Source organism: Spermophilus citellus (genome assembly GCF_964194105.1).
Source record: "Spermophilus citellus genome assembly, chromosome: 3".
Lineage (NCBI taxonomy): Eukaryota > Metazoa > Chordata > Mammalia > Rodentia > Sciuridae > Spermophilus > Spermophilus citellus.
In genome coordinates this window covers 85,830,061-85,853,880 of record NC_138184.1, presented here as the reverse complement: position 1 = coordinate 85,853,880, position 23,820 = coordinate 85,830,061, and the positions used below count along the sequence as shown (strand labels likewise).

At 44.9% G+C, this 23,820-nt stretch overlaps 1 protein-coding gene across 3 annotated transcripts; it reads left to right on the top strand.

Annotated features, from left to right (window-relative positions):
* The first annotated feature begins 87 nt into the window (after positions 1-87).
* SPRING1 (SREBF pathway regulator in golgi 1) lies at positions 88-23,158 on the top strand. Of its 3 annotated transcripts, XM_081287982.1 has the most exons (6): positions 154-403; positions 10,445-10,601; positions 14,029-14,180; positions 14,516-14,629; positions 21,302-21,373; positions 22,621-23,158. In XM_081287982.1, exons 1-5 carry the CDS (start codon positions 293-295, stop codon positions 21,362-21,364), a joined length of 597 nt encoding a protein of 198 aa, XP_081144108.1. In that variant the 5' UTR covers positions 154-292; the 3' UTR covers positions 21,365-21,373; positions 22,621-23,158. The 3 variants fall into 3 exon arrangements, with proteins under 3 accessions (XP_081144109.1, XP_081144108.1, XP_081144107.1); XM_081287981.1 differs by lacking the exon at positions 21,302-21,373; XM_081287983.1 differs by lacking the exons at positions 10,445-10,601; positions 21,302-21,373 and having other exon boundaries at positions 88-403.
* The last annotated feature ends 662 nt before the right edge of the window (positions 23,159-23,820 follow it).

Genomic DNA, 23,820 nt, shown 5'->3' with positions numbered 1-23,820 from the left:
TGCCCGCCCCCTTCTCCTAGCTTCAGCCAATAGGAGGCCGTCTCTTCTCAGGAACCAATGACGAGACGGCCTTGAGGGGCCGACAGGTGACGCAAGCGGAGCGGAGGCGGGGCGTGGGCCGGGGTCACGTGATGCGACGCGCGCCGGCTGCCGGGAGCTGGCTGGGCCGCGGACCGCGGGGTCGGGGTTGCGGCTAGGGGTCTGGCCGCCCGGTGTGTAGGGGCCATGCCGCCGGGTCCCCGGGCCTGCTTTGCTCCGCTCCCCGGCCGCCGCGCCCCGCGTCCCCGCCGGGATGGTGAACCTGGCGGCCATGGTGTGGCGCCGGCTCCTGCGGAAGAGGTGGGTGCTGGCCCTGGTCTTCGGGCTCTCGCTGGTCTACTTCCTCAGCAGCACCCTCAAGCAGGTCAGTGCCCGCCCGCCTGCGCGTCCTCGCTCCCGGCCGCGGGGTTTCTGTGTCTCGGGGTCGCGAGAGGTGGGCGTCCCTGCCCCGGGTCCCCGGGCGGGCCAAGGGTCCTGCCGGTTCCGCTGGTGCGTGGGGCGGAAAGGCGGTGCTGGGCCTGGGCCGAGAGGGGACTCGAACCCACCGCGGCGGGCCCTCCGGGGCGCCTATGCCCTTGATTGGCACCTGGATGCTCCTCACCTGGCAGTCCAGGCCTGCGGGGGGGGGGGCGTGCCTTTCCTCACGGGATTCCCAGCGGTCCTGGGAGAGGTAGGCGTCCCCGCTTTACAGCCAGGGAAACCGAGACGCGAAGGGTAGGTGGTGGCCGGGCCAGGCAGTGGTCAGGTGCGAGGCCAGCGCTGGCGTGCCTGCTCTCGATTTAATCATGCGGCTGGGTGTTGCGTGCTGAGGCCACCTGAGTGACTGGACGGAACTCCTTTCTGTGCACGACTTGGTTAGGTGGAATTTTCTTTTCATTCCCCCTTTCGGTTTTTCTTCCACATGAGACTTTCTGGAGAGCAATGGCAGCGAGCATTAGTGGGAAATGTTACACGGAGTTTGTTTAGAAGTCCAACTTGAACGCTTGAGTTTCAAGGAAGGGTGAGCATATCCCAAGATGTGCCAGGGACATTCTTTTGGTGATGCGGTTGTCCTGATGTAGTTAAGAGCCTGTCTTTCCACTCTCAAAGGTCAAATTCATAAATTAGTGCATAAATGCAAACTATGTTGCCCTAGTTTTAGTGGATGGGCAGGGAAGCCAGGAAAAGGGAAGATAGGGAATTGTATCCTGCCTCCCCCTTTAGAGAACAGAAATGTTGCAAGTCTCTTGTTGGCCGGGATGTGTGGTGACCGTGAACAGCTGGGCTTCTGTGACTTATGCTTTCTGGTACCTCTGGACACTTTCCAATCATGTGTTGCTTCTTCTCTGAACGGTTTGGATTTGTGAGTGTTGTGTGCCAGGACTTAGTCCTCTGGCTTCCTCTCTATCTGACCCAGGTGATCTCTAGCACCATTGTTTACCAGCTGTATGCCGATTTCCCAATTGATAACTCCAGTCTAGACCTGTCCAGAAAATCCCAGATTCTTCTGTGTAATGGCCTACTTTATTTTTTTTTCCAAAAATTTTTGTGATAATCATAAATTTCACTTTTTAAGCCACTATTAAGTCTACAGTTCAGAGATAATAAATGTATTTGTCATGTGTAGTCTTTGCCACCATCCATCCCCATAATTTTCTTCATCATGTGAAAAAACAAACGACACCTGTAACAATAACATCTCAGTCCCTCTTTTTTCCTAGCCCCTGGCAGCCACCATTCTACTTGACAGCTCTTCCTGATGGTAGTGTAGGCTTCTCACACTTGGCCAAAACAGAACTCTGGATTCTCTTCTGCCAGTGTTTGTTCTTCCCCAGTCTTCCCAGTCTTTCAGAAAGGCATTACTATGCACCAGGTGGTCCAAGCTCAGACATTTCTTTTCTGACATTTCCTACATCCAGGATATTGGCTCTGCCTCTGCCATGTGGCCTGAACCTGTTCATTTCTCCTAGTTGTCACTCTAGGTCAAGCATCTGTCATCTTTTGCCTGGACTATTGCAGTAGCCCACCAGGTCTGGGCTTCCTTTCTTGTCTCAGGATCTGTTCTGTACCCAGCAGCAGGGGTGATAATCTTTAAGAAGATCAGATCATGTTACTCTCCCATGTGTAATTCTGTCTGCTCCTGTTAACAGGCAGATAAAACCCCAGATTCCATTCTGGGGTTGTGTCATTGAATCTTTTCTGTCGTTTCAAGTCAGGCTAACTCTTCATACTTGGTTACTTAGGCCATACATGGTGACCCAGTACTCCTTGCCCATAAGCTTTATTTATTTATTTATTTTTTTGGTAGGAATCACCAATGGAACATTTCTTGTTCATTTACTTGTTTGTCTGTCTTGCCTCACTCACTGTTTTCAAATGTAATTTCTTTGAGAATAAGGACCTCGTGTCTTGTCGGAGACCTTCCAGCCCCTGGAATACTGCCAGGCACTTGGTGAGAACCCAAATACTGGTTGAGCAAACAAGTGTCTTTATACTTGGGATGGTGTTTGCTTTCTTCTCAGGCTTGCATACTCCTGATTTTTCATGTCCTGTCTCAGATGCTGTTTCTTCCCTATAAACCTAAGTATCTCAGGGCACTATCTTCTTTATTATTATTTTTTACTACAGTGTCTTTGTTTCTTACTTGTGATCTGTGACCATAAGTGGGTTTTGGGGGGTGGGAACAAAGGCATGACTGAAGGCTTTGTAACTCTTGGTAGAATTTTTGCCTTGTAAATTTCTTTGGGTCTAATTTCTCAAAACATAAGAAGCCCTGATCTGTTGTCTGCCTGTGTTGAATCATTGCTGTGATCCATCCTTTCTCCCATTAGGTGGCTGAACTCTGTAAAGAGGGCATTGAACCAAAGGCAGGGCTCGTTACCACATGATGGGGGCTCAGAGGACTTGTGAGTCTCGATCCAGGCTGTGGCAGCAGAGTACCATGGACAGGGTGGCTTGAATAACACATCCTTGTCCTGGAGGCTGGGAAGTCTGAGGCTTCCACCTGTGCTGATGTAGTCTGTGTCTGGTGGGGACCTCGTGTTGTGGAGAGCTCTGGCCCCTTCCTCTCCCAACAAGGCCATCAATCCCATCACAGCTGCTTCACCCTTGTGACCTCCCAGAGGCCCTCCTCTAAATATGGATGTCACTTCCCCTGCTATCACATTGAGGATGAATACATTAGCATAGGGCTTTTGGGGGGAAGCATCCAGTTCCTAGTACAGGGTGACTGCATGGATCAGCTGTTTATAAGCTGGCCCTGGTGGCCTGTCAGATGCTGCTCCATCTTGCTTCCCCCTCAGTAACACAGGCCTTGGAAGGGAGTGCATAGGGCCATCCTGTCCGGTTATGTGGATATCATAATGAGGTGGAGCCCACCTCGGTCTTTACCTGGGCGCGGGTGGGATCGCCTCTTCTACCCTCTTTGAAGGTAGCAGTGGCCACATGGCTGGCTTTTTTTCCTCCAGTGTTAACTGTCCTTTCCAGGTGACTTTTGGATATTGCTCCCCCCACCCCCCTGCTGCAGTGAGCCAGGAGTCTGCATGTTGAGGGGACCCTGCTGCCTGAGAAACAGGATGAGTAGAGCCCCTGACTCACCTGTGTGAGACTTGTACCATGAGCAAGAGGTGATCCTTCCTGTTGAGCCACTGAGGTTTAGACTTTAGAGAAACCTGGTCCAGCAGGTTCCAGAATGTGGTCTGTGAACGCTGGAGGGTTCCTGAGAATCATTTTCAAAATAGCCCTAACATGCTTTTTTCACAGTGCTGACCCTTGAACTGATGGAGCAAAAGGAATGGTGGGTAAAACTGGTATCTGAGCCCGACCACAGCCGTGGCGCCACATTATCCTAGTAGCCGTGGCATTCCTCACTGTCACGCCTGTGGTTGAGAGCCTTATTTCCCCTAAGACTGCACAGTGAGCATGATGAGTTTTGCTGATCATTGATCAGTCTGCTCTTCAGTACCTGTCGTTCTGCCAAGAAGGGAGATCCCTCACCCAGCTGTCCTCTGCGGCTAAAGTGTGGCTATTTGAAGGAGGGTACTTGGCGACCGAGTTGCGAGCTGAACTAGTTATTGTTTTCAGGGAACACCATTTTCACCTGAAACAATGAGCGGTGCACTGTAGTTATTCAGATGGGGTATTTGATAGACAGTTTCTTGAAAACCAATAAAGCGAGCCTGTTACTTCACAGAAAACATCTGATGTTATTTGTTGCCAAAGATAAAATTCAAACTTTCAAGTGAAAATTAGAATTTTGGGAAACATGTTTGTGCCATCCTGAGCTTGATGACTTCCTAACACTTAAGGAACTATTCCATTTGGTCACTGGTGATATTAACAAATGTGACCTTTTTGATATGTATATGAAAATGTTGTCAGCATTTGGAAGATCTGCATAAGATCTGTTCGAGTGCAAGAGAGAATCGTGGATTTTAACAGTGCATGAAAAGTTCACAGGCACGGTTTCAAAGTCCATATTATACAGAACTGTTTTTTGGCGACGGTTTTACTGAGATATAATTCACGTTTATATGATTATATAACTCATTTTTAAAGTGTACAGCTCAGTGTATTTAGTGAATTCACTGTTGGGAAGCCGCCACAGTCATATTTTAGAAACTTTCATCATTTTTCTGTCCTTCCCTCTCAGCTTTAAACAATCACTGACCTGCTTTCTACTTCTGTAGATTTGCCTATTCTGGATTTTTCTTATAAATGGAATCTTAACGTGGTCATTTGTGACTGGCTTCTTGCAGTTGACCTTCATCTGTGTTGTGGCATGGATCAGAACTTCATTTTTATGCCTGACTAGTCCATCGTAAGCATCTGTTGAATTTTATCCATTCATTGCTGGTGGCATTTTGGGCTGTTATGAACAGTGCTCCTATGAGTGTCCATTGACAAGTTCTTGTGGGGCATGTTTTTGTTTCTGTAGGGTACACAGCTGGGAGTGGAACTGTTGGTCAGATGGTAACCCAGTGTTTAACTTTTTGGGGGAACTGCATGGCTGTTCTCCAACAAACCGGATAAAACTTCAGGTTTTGGTGCCAAGCATGGCATAGGATCATCCACAATCATCTGTAAAAGCTGCCAGGCTCCCCCACCCTTCCAGCCACACCACAGGTAGTTTTTCTGCCTGCGCTTCAGCCCCGACTGCAGATTGCAGCACATTGACTGCAGAGGCAGAGGAGAGACTCCAGCACCCCACTTACGCCAGGCGTTAGTCACAGTGTGTAAAAACATTGCCCCTCATCTCATTTGTGTTTTTGAAAAACTTTTTTCCTCCCCAAATGTGTTAACATGCCATGAGTTATTTTTATTTTTAAATGAATTAACAGTTGGCTTAATTTAAATATGTTAAGAAAGTTTAATTTTTGGTAGGATCAAACACCAGGAGCCACAACTCACAGAAGCCCACATATTGGGATCCTGGGTAATTTTTCCAAGCATATTAAGGGCCAGGACCAGAACTTTGAGCAGTTCTGCCCTAGGCCACCTTGGCTGCTGCTCTCCTGCCTGCCTTGGTCTGTGCGCCCTGGTGCTGCGACCAACTTCAACTGGCATCTGCCAGTCTGCGGGGATGTCCCTGGAAGCCAGTGTGCTCCCCTCACCTGGCCGCCCAATCCAGGTTCTCCATCTGCAAAATGGGGCTGGAGAGCTGGAGTTCGGGGCTGGGGGAGGAAGGTGTTTGCCATTAATTGAGAAGAAGCCTGGAGACTGGGAGCTCTGCGGGATCCTCTGCTTTGCTTGGGGAGATAGGAGACGGCAGATGCAGCAGGGCGGTGCTTGGTCCAGAGGTAGTCATTAGCTTCTGCTTCTTGGATCCCTCTTTTCTTTGGTTTTCATGTTAATTAATGCTTTGGGGGATAATTTAAGTTTTTACAGATGGGAACACAGGAGAAACTAGTGAGGGTGGTGTGGATGCCATTGGGGCACAGGGTTGGGGGTGGCAAGTGGTGCCAGGTAACTTGGCGTGTTCTTTAACAAAGTTTTCCTGAGCACCACTGTGCCCCTCTAGGCATGTGCTGCTGTGTGTTGGAGGTGGCGCACATTGGAGAAGGCGCACGGGCAGGCAGATGTCACGGGCTGGGAGGAGGAAAGACAGGAAGTCAAAGGGTGAGAGATGATGGCTCCAGGGCTTTGGGCCTGAGGTCAGGGAATCCCAGTGCTGGCCAGACGGTCCTCAGGTCCTCTCAGGCAGTGTTTCCTGCTGGCTCCATGCGGCAGCTCCTACAGTTCAAGGGACTATTTGCCTAGCTCCTTGAAAACACATTAAGTCTTTGGCTTTCAAGCAGTTAGGTCTGTGAATTGGAGCCATCTTAGATGCTATCTGAAGTGAAGTGCAGTAAATCCTAAGATTGTGTTGGTTATCTGGCTTTGTTTTGCATTTTCACTGATCACCAAGATACACAAAGGGCCTCACCGGCCAGCAGAGGGAACAGTTACCAGTAATCTCACCAACCAGAGGGGTCCCCTGTTTATTTTCTTCCTGTCATTTTTCATACTTTCTCTGTGTGTAATTGAAGCCTACTGTTTCTTCACAGCATATAAGCATTTTCTTCATCTTGAAAAAAGCTCTTTTAAATTTTGATTTTTCATTATTGGCTGCAACTCCCAAATATTAGGCATTTGGGAAGTTCTTTGGCTTTCCTCCTTCCCAGTTTCCAGACACTCAGGCAGATCTCTTAATGGCAACAGTGCCTTGTGTTTAAGTGCTTTCTCACCCACGTGGGACACTATTTCATTTGACCTTTATAACAACCCCTGAAACATGCCCAGCACAGTTATTAATATACCTTTTGAAAATCCAAGGCAAAGTGACACTCATTAGCGATGAAGACATTTCTGCACTCCTTACAATTCTAAAAGAAAGTTCTCGTGTGTCTTTGTTCCTTTTTGTTCCTGCCCTTTCCTTGGTGTCCTGGTGTACCACGGGACATCTTCGGCCTGTCTGCAGTGGTCTGTTGCACTGATTTTGGGTGCAGACCTCCTTGCCAGCAGCTTCAAGAAAGTTTTGGAGACTGGAGCACCTGGTCACCTTTGTCCCTGTAGCCTTTGTACTTTGTGGAAGTTCCATACCTTTGACTGAATCTTGAATGAAAAAAATACACATATTTGGTGAAGTGCTTTAAGCTGAGACCACCTGTAGGGTTGGGGAACAGTTTGAGAAAAGTTTAAACTCCCGTCTGAAGGAAGAAAGTCCTCAGTGCTCCTTCCCCCTGCCCTTTGCAAGACTGGGCCATCAGAAAAGGAACTGGGGCCAGGTCATTACCTTATGCCATCTCTGCCCTCCCCACACAGTTCTTTGGCAGGGTCTTGAATATTCATGTTTGAAAACAAGTTCAAGCGCTGGGAGAATTGCTTTCCTGTTTACCAGGATATTGTTCTGTGGCAGAGAGCCTTCTGAGATTACTTGGCCATGAACTCTTGTTTCTTTCAAGACAAATAACAGGATAGCTTGGGAATAATGTTAAGGACACTTTTAACCTTGTCGTAACAGCCAGTTTACTGCACTCTGACTGGCCCCTTAATAGTCTTTATAGCTATTAATTTATCCAGGGTGGCATTTGCAGCTCAGGTTAATGTGCACACAGCTTGATGATGCAGTTAGCTCATGTGTCCCAGTAGAGCAGCGGGGTGTGAATTCACAGGTAGTTAAGCAGGATGCACCTAAATGACTTGTCCCAGTTCCCAAGACTCCTGCACTTCGCTCCTCATCTCCCACTGACCAGCAAATGCACCTGTTCTTGTACAACCTGTCATGTGCAGGCTGGTGCCACTTTTTCCTTTTAAAACAAAAAGCCACCTTGAAAGACCATTTACATAGTAAATTAAAGAACAAAACTGGTCCTGGTGGAGTTGTGGCCAAATCATAATTAGTGGCATTTAAATGCTGGTGGTATTACACAAGGTAGATAGAATTTTTGAGGAGTTATTTAGCATCGCATGGCATTTACTACTAAAAATTATTCAACAGTTTTTTAAATCCTCACATTTTATTGAGAGCCATCTAGGATAGCAAAATCCCTGGGTGTTCTCATGTTAGTCTGCGAGGATGTGTTTACTCAGTCAGGGCACATCAGCATGATGGTAGACTTGAAAATGAGATGATCAGAGATCCTGTAGGTGCTTGGAAATGTTTTACTATCCAATTAGTGTCAAGAAGAGCTGAATGCAAAGCACCCTAATTTGTGACATCAAGTGGGTTTAGAGGCCAGAAGTTCATGTACAGATACAGATGGGGTTTTATTTGTGTGATGGGATCGTGGGTAATTTCTGTCTTTAATGTTGATAATTATTTTTAAAAACACCTTTTAGGGCTGGGGATGTGGCTTAAGCGGTAGCGCGCTTGCCTGGGATGCACGGGGCGATGGGTTCCATCCTCAGCACCACGTACAAATAAAATAAAGATATTGTGTCCACTGAAAACTAAAAAATAAATATTAAAAAAATTCTCTCTCTCTCTCTCTCTCTCTCTCTCCTCTAAAACAAAAACACCCACCTTTTAGTCTGAAATAATTACAGCTGTACAGAAAAGTCACCAGGACAGTGTAGTTCCTGCAGGCTCTTCACTTCGTTTCTCCCATTATTCACAAGCATGTCTTAAATTAAAAATAAGATTATTCCAAAAATGATTAAAGATGATTTTAAGAATCACAATCTCCTTCCATGGCAATAATTGGGAGTAGACTTTCTAAGCTTTTCTCAGTTCTTACCAACCTATATGTACATGTTGTAGTTGTTATCAGAATATAATGTGTGACACAGTGCCCACTATTTTCAACTTACTTTCTCGCTTAATATACTGTAGACACTCAGTGCTCTGCACCCTGTGAAAATCATCTGGGACTTTTAAGAACACTGATAGCCAGTTCTCATCCACAGAGGTGTTTTCCTCATCTATTGGTAGACTCAAGAATCAGAATTCATTTTAAGCTGTACAAAATTGAATGTGGGAGTCCGGGTGAAGACCTACTCTAGACAGCTGTCAGTCCATTGCAGCCTGTTGTAAGACCACGTCTGTACTAATACTTAGTTCGTCTCTGTTGAGCTTCTAGGTTTTTCTACCTTTTAAACAATGCTGTAGTAAGTACCCCAGTACATCCTTACACATTGGCATTGTCTATAGGGTGGCCTTCAAAAAAGGGTTTGCTGGGCCAAGTTGTTAATATATATTTGTTTTAAATGTTAATGGCCCTTCCCAGATTAGTTTTCTAAATAAATTTTAGTAATTACAAAGGTGTTTCTCATTTTTTAAAAACTATGTAAGTTTTGCCATCAGATTTTTAAAAATATTTTTTTCAGATGTTGATGGACCTTTATTTTTTTACAGCTGTGCTGAGAATCAAACCCAGTGCCTCACACATGCTAGGCAAGTGCGCTACCGCTGAGCCCCAGCCCCAGCCGTTGCCATCAGATTTTCAAAGTTAATCCTTTTTGCTTAAAAAGTGACAAAAGACAGGTCTATTTTCTTTGGCGATGTGGAGATTGAACCCGGGGCTTCTCACATGCTAGGCCAGCACTCTAACACTGACCACATCCCCAGCAGACCCCTTCCTTTTTAAAGAAAAGATCGAGAAGCTCCTCCTGTCTCTGCTTCTCACCAGCGGGCGCCCTGCCACAACAGATCAATCTCAGTGGTTCAAGCCACGGAACTCTGTTTGAACGGTGAATGTTTAAAGAACATAAAGACCTTCAGGAGAGAGTCTTTTGCAGTGGTTTGTCCCCTGCTTGGCAGGCTTTCTGGCACTTGAGCACCTTCCTCCTCGATGATTTAGCAAACTCCCTGCCCAGCATGGCTTCAGGACTAGGAGACAGCTCTTGCTCAGGCAGCTCCTCCTCTGGTCTGCTGTAGAGGTGCTGTGGGTTACATTCTCAGGATTCCCACACAATCAACTCCTGAGATGACCGCTTCATCTTACCCTCTGTCGGCCCCAACTCAGTTTCCCATACTGTGTCTCTGAAATACCCTCACTGCAAATGAAAGCGACCTGTGCTCCAGATGTGTCTGCTGTATCCGAGGTGACAGTCACAAAAATGGTTCCTTTTCTGTTTACACTAAAGTATTCAAATTTTGCATTCTATTCCACATGTTTTTTTTTAATATGAAAAAATTCAAAATGACAGGCCATCAGAAAGAAAAAGTTCAAAGCTTTTTCCCTGCAAATGAACACTTCTGCACATTTGTCATGTGCACGTCATTCTGGGATCTTGCAGGTAAACCTGCCAGGTACAGGCAAAAAAAACCTTACGATTTTTTTCCTACAATTCTATTTTATGACCCTTCTCGGATGTTGTTTCTACTAGCAGAGTACAGGTTCCTGGGGGCAAGCTTCTTATGATGTCCTCTTGCTGCAGTCTCTGAAAAATTGGTGAGATCACAAGAAAAGATACTTTAACCTTTCCATTGATGGTCTCTTTGCAGGAGGAGAGGGCAGTGAGAGATCGGAATCTCCTCCAGGTTCAGGACCACGACCAACCCATTCCGTGGAAGGTACAGTTCAACTTGGGCAATAGCAGCCGGCCAAGCAATCAGTGCCGGAACTCCATTCAAGGGAAGCACCTCATCACGGACGACCTAGGTAAGGCCGGCTCCCTGCCCTCTCCTGGCAGCCAGGAGGCAACGTGCTGGTGAGGCTCTTGGTGGGGTTGGTCTCAGCAGGCGTTCCTCTGCAGCACGTCTCCCAGCATGCTCATTTCTTCTCTGTCATGCCCTGCTCACCATTTCTGTTCAGTGTCAGAGAAGCCTGCCTTAGTGGTTCTCCCTTCTCCTAACAGTTGCTGTGTCTGCAGCCCCCAGTGTCAGCACTTAATTGTCCATCAGTCCCTGGGCCACTTCTGCCAGTCTCTCTCCAGCTCACGTATTTTCAGCTCTTGACAACCTTTTCTTCCCATCTTGATGGTGAACTCTGTAGGGTGAGAGTTCAGTTTAAAAATCCTTGGTAGCCTGAGTGAATCCACCTACTGTTGACGCTCAGGAAATGTGGTTGTTGATAGACTGACTGGTCAGTTTCAAATGAATCATACTCAAAATGTGTTCCTCTTAGAAATTGAGGGATATTTTCTCACTTCTTTTTAAGCTATAAGAAAAGAGATTTCTTTGGGGTGAGGCAGCCAGACCAGACACCTGCTAGAGCTCATCCCCCTTGAAGCCTGCTTGCCCTTCCCAGAGGCCTGCTGTTGCTCAGCCTGCACTGACTGAGCTCCTCCAAGTGCTGGGCACTGGGCATAAAGTGTGGATGTCTTGCATTTTTTTTGTTGTTTTTGTAGCAGACCTGTGAAGGTAGGTATTGCCAGCCTCATTTTGCAGGTGAAGAGAGAGGCACCAGTGCTTAAGTGCTTGCCCAGGATTGCTAAGGACCTTCATAAACCATAAGTGCAATACTATTATCACATCAGAAAAAGTGCTAACTTATCCTAAATGTTAGGTATCCAGACAGTGCTCAAAGTTCCCTGATGCTTTATAGGTTTTTTTTTTTTTTCTTAATTAGTGGTTTGTAAATAACATGGTTTCCTTGTTTGTTTGCAAACAAATTTTACCATTTAAAAGAGTCTCAGGATAGATGGTTTGTGAACAGGACAGTATTGGAGTTGTGACAGGTGAACCTTTAGTAGAGTCTTCATCTACACATGATGAGGCCAAAGTAAATGAAGACGTTATTGCTTTAAAAAACATTTAGAGACCCTGCAAAATAAAAATAAATAAATAAAAACTTTCTCTAAAAGATGCCAAAGTCATGAAACCAGAGATGAGATTATTTGGAAATGAGGGGGGTCAGAGGAAAACTGCTACCTAAGATAAGAGAGCTGAAAATTTTTGAACAAAAATATACTTGCAAATCAGCAGTGGTACCAGTGACAAGCTCTTCTTAAGGTCACATTGAAAAAGCAAATATTGCAAAAGTCTTTTTTTTTTTTTTTTAAATAGTAAAGTTGAGCAAAGGGATTTAGTTAACTGACAGAGATAGTGCAGCTGGATAGGACTGGGATCAGATGCCTTGACATAGTGGAGTTCGGGGCTTACTTCAAATTTAGAAGACCTGACATCTTATGCCTTGACTTTCAAATTTAGCATTGAGTTATAAACACAATTGTCATTTTCTTTGATTGTAGCTAGCAAAAGAATACTTTTTTTTTTCTGATTAATGTATGTGAGACAGAGATTCACAGACTCTTTAAAAAGTTCCAAGAATCAACTCATCAATCAGTGAAAATCCAAGAGTCATAGGTTTTATTTCACTTCTGTGAATGTGGGAGAAGTGATTTAAGAAATAAAGAAAGCTCACAGCACTCATGCCTTTCAGCAAGCAGATGCCACCACGAATATTGCCTGGGTAACACGTTATTAAATAAGACAACCAATTAGAATTGTAGACTTATCAAAGGTTGGAAGTTAATTTCCCAGGCAGTGTAACGCATTTCAAGGTTGTGATCTCACCGGTCTCCTTGTTGGAAATAACATTTGCATGAGTAGCCCATGTACAGAGCAAGAGGTCTTGAGAACTTGATGAACTTTCCAGAAATGAGACCTACAGATTCCAGGTTTAATGCTGGACAGTGTCACTGGAAACAAAAAGAAGGCCTGAAATACTGACCCAGTGTGGAAAAGGAAAGGGCAGAAAGCTAACTGGACAAATAGCGTTTCGGTCACATAATATTTAGATCTTGCTGGCACAGAGTTGTTTATAGTTATCACTTGGGGCAGAATTTTAAGAAAAGTGCTGACTTACTTGGATTGTTTGTTTGTTTGAATTCCCTATAAAGAAAATAAGTAGGAATAGTTGGGAGAAACTCCCAGAAACATTTACTATGCCATTAGAATCATCCTCTCCTAACCTAGGAGACGGAATAACAGTTACACAACAGCAAAGGGTACCAGTTTCCCAGGTAACTAGGTCTGTTCTCCTGAGGTCTCAGTTTCTCAGGTGTTGAGCAAGGGCCCCCTTGGTCCCTTCTGTTGTCCTTATTCCACAGGTGCCTCCTGCTTCTGCCTAGGCTTTGTTTTCCAGTGTAGCTTCTGAAAACAACCTGCACTACGTCGAGTCTCATTCTCTGAGGACCAAGGAGCTGGGGCATTTGAGTGGAGTGATGCTGGGAGCAGCTGCTCTGCACCTGTGGACCCGTGCACGCACCTGTGGGCCTGAACATGCACCTGGGAGTATCTTAAGAGCCCAGTGGTGGCCCTCATGGAAGCCTTCTGACATTTTTCTGTCCCACTCCTAGAAGGATGTGGAGAAATGTCTGTGTCAAAGCTCTGAACAAGAAATCAGTTTCTGTGGGGAGGTGGCCTTAGGCATGAGGCCACTGGGCTGGAGGAGATGGCTGCATGTAGTTGAGTGGAGAGACTCAGGAGGATGTTTTCTCTTCCTTGGGCATCGGGGGACAGCGTCCCCTAACTTCAGGGTTAGCTGAGTCCCCAGTATTTCACGTGCAAAGAGCCTGAATCACTTTACAAAGGTGAAGTATGACTATTTCTATTGGGAAATTCTCCAAATTACTAAATAAACAGCAAGTACTTAAAAGATGTTGTAGAGAGTGTTTTGTTGTTATTTAAGTCTAGAAAGAACTTTTGTGAGTGAATGCCTTGGTTTTTCCTATTTTCAGATTTTTATTTGAAAAAGAGTATTCCCTGCACTGCAATAGAGGGAAAAAGGAAGGAAGAAAAGGGGACATTTTTCTTGAGGCAGATGAAAGACAGGTTGGCTTGCAGAGGTTAGAACAGCAAGTTGTGGGCCGTCTCCTGGTGTTGACGAGGTGTCCAGATGAAACACCTGGCTGTGGGCTGACAGGCATCGCAGTGTGGAGCTAGCCCTGGTGGAGGAGCCCTACTTCCTGTTCACTCCCCCTCTGAGGAAGCCGGCCCTAGTCACATGTTCGCATCTGGCTCCCCCATGCTGAGGCTGCCTTGTCGCCAGCTTCTGTCCTTGTGTCCATGTCCGTCCTCTGCTCCGTGCTCACTGCTCCGTGCTCACTGCTGGCTCCATGCTCAGACTCCTCTCTGACTTGCAGGGTACATCTGTGAACGGAAGGATCTGCTGACCAACGGCTGCTGCGATGTCAGCGTCCCCAGCACAAAGCAGTACTGCTGCGACGGCTGCCTGGCCAACGGCTGCTGCAGTGCCTACGAGCACTGTGTGTCCTGCTGCCTGCAGCCCAACAAGGTAGAGCAGCTGTGGCTCCAGGCCTCCCTGTCTGTCATCCTTTATTTCAGGGTGACCATGAGGCTCTTCTGAGGTTCTGCTGATTATAGAACTTAGAAAAGAACTTTGTGGGATCAGAAATCACTGCTGTGCAGTAGGCTTTGCCTGCAGAGAGAGGAGCTGGTTCCCAGGGACTGAAGGCTCCCCTGCCCCTGCAGAAAGGCCCAATGTGTTGCTAATCAGAGGCCTAGTGAGTAAGGGACTGGTCCCCCTCTGTCTCTATGTCAGCGTCTCTTATTAAATCCTGTGCTTGCTCGCTGTGGAATTATTACAGGTACTGACTTTTGTTTCTGTAGCAACTTCTCCTGGAGCACTTCCTCAACCGGGCAGCGGTGGCATTCCAGAACCTCTTCATGGCAGTGGAAGATCACTTTGAACTGTGCTTGGCTAAGTGCAGGACCTCTTCCCAGGTCAGGAGCCGCCATCTGTACTGGCGGGGGTGGCGGGTGAGAGTCTGCAGCTGGAGAAAACTAGCAAATGTACATGGGGTGGAGTGATGGTGGAGAAGGTTCATAGGAAGCCTTCCACACTGCACTCTGTCTGGTGTAATGACAGTGTTTACAGTGTCAGCACCAGATGGACCCAAGTTGGGAAAAGTGAAGCCTTTATATTAGCTCAAGGCCCAGTCACCTTACACGTCTCCTGTCTGCTGGGCATGTTTGCGCTTTTTTTAAAAATATATCTTTTATTGATTTTATTTTATTTTTTAAATACACGACAGCAGTGGAATGCATTACATTTAATATTACACATATAGCACAATTTTTTTGTATCTTGGTATATAAAGTATGTTCATGCCAATTTATGCCTTTTCACATGTGCTTTGTGTTTTTTTGCATTATAATTTTAAATACACATATATACCACAATTTTTCATATCTTTGTTTGTATATCAAGTATATTGACATCCAATTTAAGTCTTCATACCTGTACTTTGGATATGATGTCCATCACATTCCACCATCCTTGCTAATCTCCTGCCCCCTCCCCCGCCCCCCCCCTTCCCTCCCACCCCTCTTCCCTATCTAGAATTCATCTGATCCTTCCTCCCATGCTCTCCCTCCCTACCCACTATGAGTGAACCTCCTTGTATCAGAGAAAACATTTGGCATTTGTTTTTTAGAGATTGGCTGACTTCACTTAGCATTATCTTCTCCAATGCCATCCATTTATGTTTGCACTTTAAATGGAAGCATAAAATTGGTTTTTAAAGTCTGGGTGCAGTCTTCTTAGTCCAACTATTAAGAGAGATTTTCTTCTTGTCTTTGAATGAAATTCAACTCCAGTTTTCCAGCAGTCCCTCCACTTTAGAGTGAGCAGTGATTTGTACTGTGACAGAGTTGTGGTTTGTTTTAGGATTCAAGGGGCCAGGGCAGGTAAGTGTTTGATACAGGAACACACCAGTCAGTTGTCAGGCTCTCAATGTGTATTGGTATGCTTTGTTCTTTGGCTGTTAAATAGCATGAGAAGCATGCTCACCTGTCCAAGAGTCACAGGAACAGCAAAGAGCAAGGCTGTACTGTTGAGTACAACCGGTGTTTTATCCCCTCTCCCAGCTCCTCATTGGCTGAGTACTCTGGGGTGCACAATCTTCCTCAAGTCACCTAGGTTTTTCCCGCTCCTATTGGGTTATTTAAAGGATTGTGTCTGTTAGTTGTCCCACCTCTCTCTGTTTTCTTGTAGTGGGACATTCCCCTTGGCTGAGTGCCTTTTGGCAATTTCACAGTTTATCTCTGTTGGTCAGGGCCAGGTGGGCCCCTTCCTTCTCACCTCCTGTTTGTCAGGGGCTGTGAGTTTTGACACTTTGGTGTTAACTGCTTGTAACTTTCCATCCTGCTCCCCTGGTCAGCTGCCTTTCCTGCATCCTAAGTCACTTTACATTTGAAGCTGAACATGTTCTGAAAATGGACAGCCAGACTTTCTATTTCTCATCAATCCCCCCTTTTTCTTTTTCCATCTTTTGGTCTCATTTTTATTTTTGTTCCTGTACTCTTTGGTATTGTCACCTATCTTAGTCATATTTACTTTTTGAGGTGGAAACCACCCATGGAAATAGGTTCACCCCTTTTAGTAGTTCGGACAGCTGTCCCAGGCATCAGGAGCACTGGTAAGTTCCTTTACAGATGGGTGGAAACTTGTCTTCTTTCTTGGTCGTGGCTAAAACCAAGTCATAAGGCTGGAAGTGGAAGTGATAACTTTTGAATCCTGGAGGAGGAGTCTGAGCAAGGAGTCCCTTTAACTTGAGTGATGATTAAGTACAGGCTATGGCCAGCATATATTTTCTTAGAAATTGGCCTTTAGTTTCCATGGTAGAGAATTCTGTAGCTTTTTCCCAAGTAGGGGAGCTCATTAAGCAGCTCATAATAAATATTAGGGCTAGATAATCATACTACCACCACCAACAAACACAGATTAAGTCACCTGTGTAGGAGGTTATAAAGACTTGTCCGTCTTAAATTGACTCAGAACAGACTTATGACTCAGGTAGAGCTGTTTGTGATATTCATCAGGCACTCTTGTATAAAAACTCTTCCTTTATAACCTCTCAGTTTTACTTAATTTTGGAAGGACTGACACAAATGTACATCTCTAGTTAACCATTGTCTTTTCTTTAAAATGTCCAAGCATGACTGTTCTGGCAGGTATTTAAGACCAGTTGGTCAAAATTGACCTTGTTCTTATCTACTTTTAGAATCAGTTGAAATTCCAGAGACCATTCTTGGAAACATATGAAAAACCTCTTGGCTTCTTTGGTTTTCCTCTCCCAGTTGTACTATCTCCCAGGATGGCTCAGGATCTTGCTGACCACAGTTGGCTTCACTTGGTAACATCAGGGCATTTCCCTTTCGAGTGACCTTCCTCTTGGCAGAGTGTGCACTAAACGGCTTCCTGTTCTCCAGGGTCCTCTTGATTCCTCTGATCGGGAGAGCAGGCGATCTTAGAGGGTTCTCATCATTCCTGGGTCTTGCTCATCTTAGACAGCAAGGGCCAAAATATTGATTGCCTTTTCCTGGGTCCTTTTACTTTCTTGACTTTGGTGTCCATGTTTTTGGTTTTAAAAATTCATCAGGCCAGTTTCACCAGTCTTCAAGTGGGAGTGGTGGGTTTTAACTTACATGTCTATAATTTTAATTGGGGTCAGTATTAATACTGGAAGTTAGCCTTATAGCCTGTCTGTCCTGTAGGTAATGGTTTATTGTTTCAAATTAACTCAGGCTGTTCTAATAGAAGAAGTAGTTCTGCAAATACCAACAGGCAACAAGCACAAAAGGAAAATTTAAAAAAAATTGTTTAAAAAGAACAAAAACATTCAGTAAGCATAATAGCTTTGAACCAATAAATATCATTTCTATAATAACACTAATATCTTTTGTATCTATTTGCCTCCAGAAAGATCCATACATTTATCAAATCAATCATATATGAGATCCTTTACAATTTTACTTTAAAACTTTTAAGACGTTGTATACCTTTTATAATTCACCCAAACCTTTACTTAGTTTTGAATTATGTCTCTTGTTTATTTTGAGATTACGGTAATCTTTACAACAAAAATATGTTTTTTGATCTCAACTATTTTTTAATTATTTTTATTGATTCTTTTTAGTTATATATGACAGAATTCATTTTGATGTAATTATACAAGCGTGGAGCATATCTTGTTCTAATTCAGATCCCAGTACCTCTCCTTTCCCTTCCCTCTCCCCACCCCTGCTACCTTTCCTCTTATTGATTTCTGTCATTTACCCACATTTATTTTTAATTATTATTATTATTTTTTTTGTGGTGCTGGGGATTGAACCCAAGGTCTTGTGCATGTGAGGAAAGCACTCTGCCAACTAATCTATGTCCCCATCTCATGGTTATGTTTTTTAAAATGAGTTTTTAAAGCTAGCCTTCTTGGAGTCATCCTAACATGAAGTAAGGTGAGAGGCAGAGCCTTCTCTCAGGTGAGACAGGGGTCTTGATTAATCTTAGGTAAAGTGTTTTATTTCTGAAGTTGATCTTGCCTCTTCCTTAAATATAATTTTACAGAGTTCTCATATGTTGTTTCCTGAGTCTATATGAGCATCAGTCAATGCACTATAATATGACATCTAAAATATGGATCAAAGCAGAAGCTAAGAGAGCTTTTGAATTTCTTTTTGAGGGAAAAGTGGTAAACTGCGTCCACATTGTCAGCCTTTAAACAAGTTTAGACTCTCCTGATTGTCTTCCAAAAGTACATTTAAATTTCTATCTTATTCTAAAAGGTAACAGAAAATTCTGTATATAACTTATTGATAATGGGTTACCCATATCCAGTTCCAGAATACTAAATGACATAAATCTGAAGGAGACTATTGCTACAGACAATTTTAGTTTGGAGGACATAAGCTTGGTAAAGTGCTTCTCTAAGCTAGACTTAAATCTCTTTTACATTTAGAAAACATTGTTAATGATTAGAAATAGACTTCACCAAAGCAAACAGATATAAGTCAGGTTTTTAAATGGGAGTGTGACCCTTTTATATCAAATATAGTGTATAAAAGAGAACAGTTGTTTATTTAGCCAGTTACAAAGTAATCATTTAAAAGACTTTAAAAAAGGTACAAATTCTAATTCCTTTCAGACTTGCTTTCCTTTAGTAATAAAACCTAACAGACACAAATTCTCTTGATGGAAAAGAACAACTCAATGTTTTAAACTTTGTTTCATATCTGTGCCTTTAAATTGACCTTAGAAAAGCCTTTAAATAATTTTTTCTGACTGGACTACTCATAGTCAACTTAATCACGTGCATAAACTTTTTGAGAGTTACCTTCCACAAACCTTTTGCAACTTAGACATTCTACAGCTTGTTTACATCCTTAGCTTTGTCCTTGCTTTCACATAGACTTCAGCACAAAAATACTACTTTTCATACAAAATACTTCTTGTTCAAAAACATACATTTCTATACCTGTAACTTTTTATATCCCTTCTTCCAGTTGTTGACTCTTTCTTAAATTTACATTCTGAAATTAGACAAATTTATGAGATTTCTGAATTCAGACAAATTAGTCCTTTTTTTAATAAGATTAAATACTTTATTTACAATACTTTAATGAAAACATAGCTGAAACTTTTTGTATTCCCAACATATAGAATTACACCTATTAGAATCTTAACTCTTAGCAACCTTGCTAGGCCCAGAAAAGCAACTTTAAGACTGTTTTTCCATTTCCCAACTTATAAAGATATTTAACAGACCCAAATATATGTCAACTTCTGGAATTCAAGAAGTCACCAGCACTTAAATTTAAACTTAGCAGTCGATGTTTTCAACTTTGCAAATTAATCAGATGTCTCCTCTAACAAACACATTCATAAATGTTGTCCCACTTAGATTGAATCTAATTTACCCATTTTTAACCATAAAAAACAAGGTATCAGACAAGTCCAGTTAACACTTTAAATCAATTATTCCTGCCAAATAAAAATCCTTAAAGTAATGAACATTGCACTTTAAACATTTTATAGAAACTAATGTTTTGTTGATTGCCTGGCCAACTAGAAAAAAGTCCAGATTAGTAATTTCAAAGACCCTTCATTCTTACCAATGTAAATTGACCTTTAGAAATTAAAGTAGAGCCTGTCACAGATTTCTTAGTATGACCCCCGACATGGAAAGGGCATGTGCCATTGGGAACATGAGGAATGGACTCTGACAGCCATGGTGGACGCTGACATGAGTGGTCAAGCTGGCCACTCGTCCTCTACAGGACAGATTCACTCCCACTATCGCCACTGTATATTTTCCCTGCCTAGGACTTTTTAAGAATATTTTTTTAGTTGTCAACGGACCTTTATTTTATTTATATGTGGTGCTAGAGAGGGCCTCACACATGCTAGGCAAGCGCTCTACCACGGAGCCCGAACCCCAGCCCCAGCCCCCACCCCCGTGCCTGGGACTTTTTAAGGGAGAAGATTTCTTTCCTTTTCTAGTGAACTTGAGAGTTAACTCTTGAATAAGTACCTGGCGTCCATATAAAAATAGCACAAAAGAAAGGCAGAGCTGGAAACTCTGTGAGACAGAACAAGACCGGTCAGAACAGAACAGTAAAGAATGCGGGGTCCATGAGTGCTTAAATGTTCTTAAAGAAGATGGGTACAGGTGGGATCTTTCCACTTGCCTTCCCTTTCCCTGGGCCTAGAGTTTTTATTCCCCATTCTTGCTAGGTTCCTGTAACTGAGTTTCACCTTGTGTACTCAACCTCCCAGTGCCCGTGTGCTCAGTTCCCCTCACCGGGGATTCCTTGCGCTCCCTGGGCCATACACGTGCTCAGCCCCCTCAATGGAGTTTCCTGCATGAACTGAGCTCAGTCTCCAGCCGTCCGGAACCACGAGTGGGGCTCTGCGAAGTGCCCAGGGTGTGTTTCAGTCACACATATTCAACCTCCGAAAATTCCCAACCACTGGAGCAGCACTCCTGGTCCAGTTTCCTGCCTCAGCCAAGGAAACCCATGTTGCTCCCGCTGGGGGGAACGGGACATCTGGGCAGAGCAGGCCACCCAAAGTTGGGTGGGATGCATCTCCTCCAGGACAAGCTCCTGGGTTGTAAGAGACATGCTCACCTGTCTAAGAGACACAGGATCAGCAAAGAGTGAGGCTTTAATGATGGTCTTGCAAGATTCAGTGCCCACTCAGTGCTCAGGGACCCCCAGGTTGGGTAGGACTAGTGTTTTATCCCCTCTCCCAGCTCCTCATTGGCTGTACTGTCTTCCCCAAGTCACCTAGGTCTTACCCGCTCCTATTGGGTTATTTAAAGGAATGTGTCTTAGTTGTCCCACCTCCTTGTGTTCTCCTCTGGTGAAGTCCCCTGGGCTGAGTGGCTTTTGGCAATTTCACAGTTTATCTCTGTTGGTCAGGGCCAGGTGGGCCCCTTCCTTCTCACCTCCTGTTTGTCAGGGGTTGTGAGTTTTGACACTCTGGTGGACTGCTTGTAACTTTCCACCCTGCTCCCCTGGCCAGCTGCCTTTCCTGCATCCCAAGTCACTTTACATTTGAAGCTGAGTACTGTTCTGCAAGTGGACCACCAGGATTGTCTGTTCCTCACACAGAGTGCACCTGTCACCGAGAGGTCTGAAGGCCTTTGGCTCTCCGCACTCTGCCCTCAGCTTTGAAATCGCCAGGTGTGTACATTACATGTGCACCCCTGCCTTCCATCATGTGCCACCAAGATTTCACTGGCTTCCCTGAGGTAGCAGCTCATTTGCCATGATCTGGAACTCTTGTGCCCTTTGCCAGGCTTCTGTGGCCCACCTTTTGATTTTATGCCCCTTCTGATGTCTCTGGTCTGCTCTGAGAGCACGGCAAGTGTTCCAGGGTGGAAGGAGCATTTGAGAGCATTAAGAAGTTCCTGGTGGCCTTGTTTTGCCTGAGGAGCTTTCCGCTTGAGTGGGCTTTAAAGAGGAAGGCTGGATGCAGGACTTTGATTCACATCGTTCTCATTCCGAGAAATGCAAGAAGAGGCCAAGCATTTTCTTTCCATAACTGATAAAACCCAGAAGTATTTCCAATCTTAAGTGAAGCTGTTAGCGAAAGCTCAGTCCTTGTCCCTGATGCCAATTTAATAAGGAGGACACGGTTTTAGAAAAAGGAAAAGGAAGGTTCATATGCTAGCAAAGGAGAAGCACAAGGGACCCCTCTCCTAGAGGCTGTGGTTCTGTGCGTCAGGGAGAGCAGAGGGTGTTTTAAAGAGGATTCAAAGCCTACATTCCAGGTGTGCCCAGTGGGGTGGGTCCTAGGTGCCCTGATGATGTGGAGATTCACTCGTTAATTTGGGAGATAGTCACTTCCTGGATCTTCCTGTGGTGGGTGTGTGCTCAAGGACAGACAGCTAGGCCTAAGGTACAGAAGAAAAGATAACCCTGTCTCCCCAATCCTGTTAGGGAGGGGAGAGGGAAAAGAGGGGGGAAATATGTCCCTTTTAAAATGAGCTTCAGAGCAAGGAGGGCTGTATTCATAAGGTGAAGTGGACCACTGGTACAAAGCTACTCTGCTTTTTGAGTTTCATTTTATTATAAATGGAGATTTCCCAATTGCCTTTCAGTTCAGTTTGATAACAACATCCCAACAAAGAGGAGGTTTGGCTGTATGGCTGTCAAGTTGGATTGATACTTACTTAAATTGGATTAATACTTCAGTCGCTTCGGTCATGGGCTACTTAATGAACCTGCCTAAAACTCAAGTTGCTTGTATGAAAACAAAGTTCTGAAAACTCAGTGCTGAGTTCCTTCCTTGTTCAGAGGGTCCTGGGAACCTCCAGTCAGACACCCTGGAGATGGCTTGGGCCGGCCTCCTGTGGGGAGAGCCTGCTGGCCGCCTGCTCCTGCCCACTCTGCCTCTCACCCTGTGCCTGTCCCCCTTTTGCCCACAGAGTGTGCAGCACGAGAACACCTACCGGGACCCCGTGGCCAAGCACTGCTACGGAGAGAGCCCACCGGAGCTCTTCCCTGCGTGACGGCCGCTGCAGCCTGGGCCCTGAGACACTGCTGGAGGATGCGCCACCCAGGGCCAGACTTAAATGTCCCAGCCAGTCCAGGGCAAGGAGACAAGGTGGCATGGGGACACTTTGACTGTGACCACTTCCTGTGCTGTCCACGGGCGCTGCCCACCATTGAGCTGCACCTGGCAGAGCTTTTCTATGAAGCGGACTGGAACCTCGGGCTGGGCTCAGGCAGGAAAGAACTGCGGGCTGAGCTGCGGGTGGTGTCGGCCTCCCTGGAGACTCATCTCGGCACCCACACAGGGGCCTGTGGCTTGTGTCCATCAGGCTCCGGGTGTTCACTTCCATTTTGATCTGGGCTCTTCTCTGTAAAATTATTTATTAGATTCCTTTGGAATACTGGGAAAACCATAGTATTTTATGGAGGAAAATGCCTTACCATTCTAGTTGAATATATTCAAAGAAATTATTTTTGTTGTTGTCCTCGGGTCCTAGAGTTTCACGACTTAAATTGTCCCTTCACCCAGATAAAATGGCTTGTCCCTTGGAATGTGGATCTTCTCTCTAGGGAGTTATTTTTGGTTTTGACAATGTCTTTGAGAGTGGGTCTCAGATACAACGGAGGAACCATATCCTGGCTTTTAAAATCACCTGAACACTCCGAACTGCTGCGTTCTAACCTCGGGCAGCGCTGCCAGCAGTGGCCCTGAGGGCCCCGGGCCCTGTTCTGGGTTTCCATGTGCCATCTGCCTTAGGACTGTTCCAGCCACGGTGGTGACGTGTCCAGAGGCGGTCCTTCTCCCTTCCTGCATACTGTCGAAGGACTGGGATCTGCTCAGTGTAGCACAAGGGGGCCTCCTCCCCTCTCCTGTCATAGAAGCCCTGTGCTGAGGCCATTCCTGGGCACATAGCTGTTTACTGCTTCAGCGTTTTTGTAGCAGGTATAAATGTTCAGTTTTCCTATGATTTTTGGAGAAGAAAACCCAACTTTCTGAGAGTGTTGTGAGAGTTTCTTTTTTTAATTTATTTTTTATTTGTTCTTTTTAGTTAAACATGACTGTAGAAAGCATTTGAGAGTTTCTTACATTTGTCCTCAGTGAGAGATGTGTTTGGTTCTCACAGTTGAGAGTG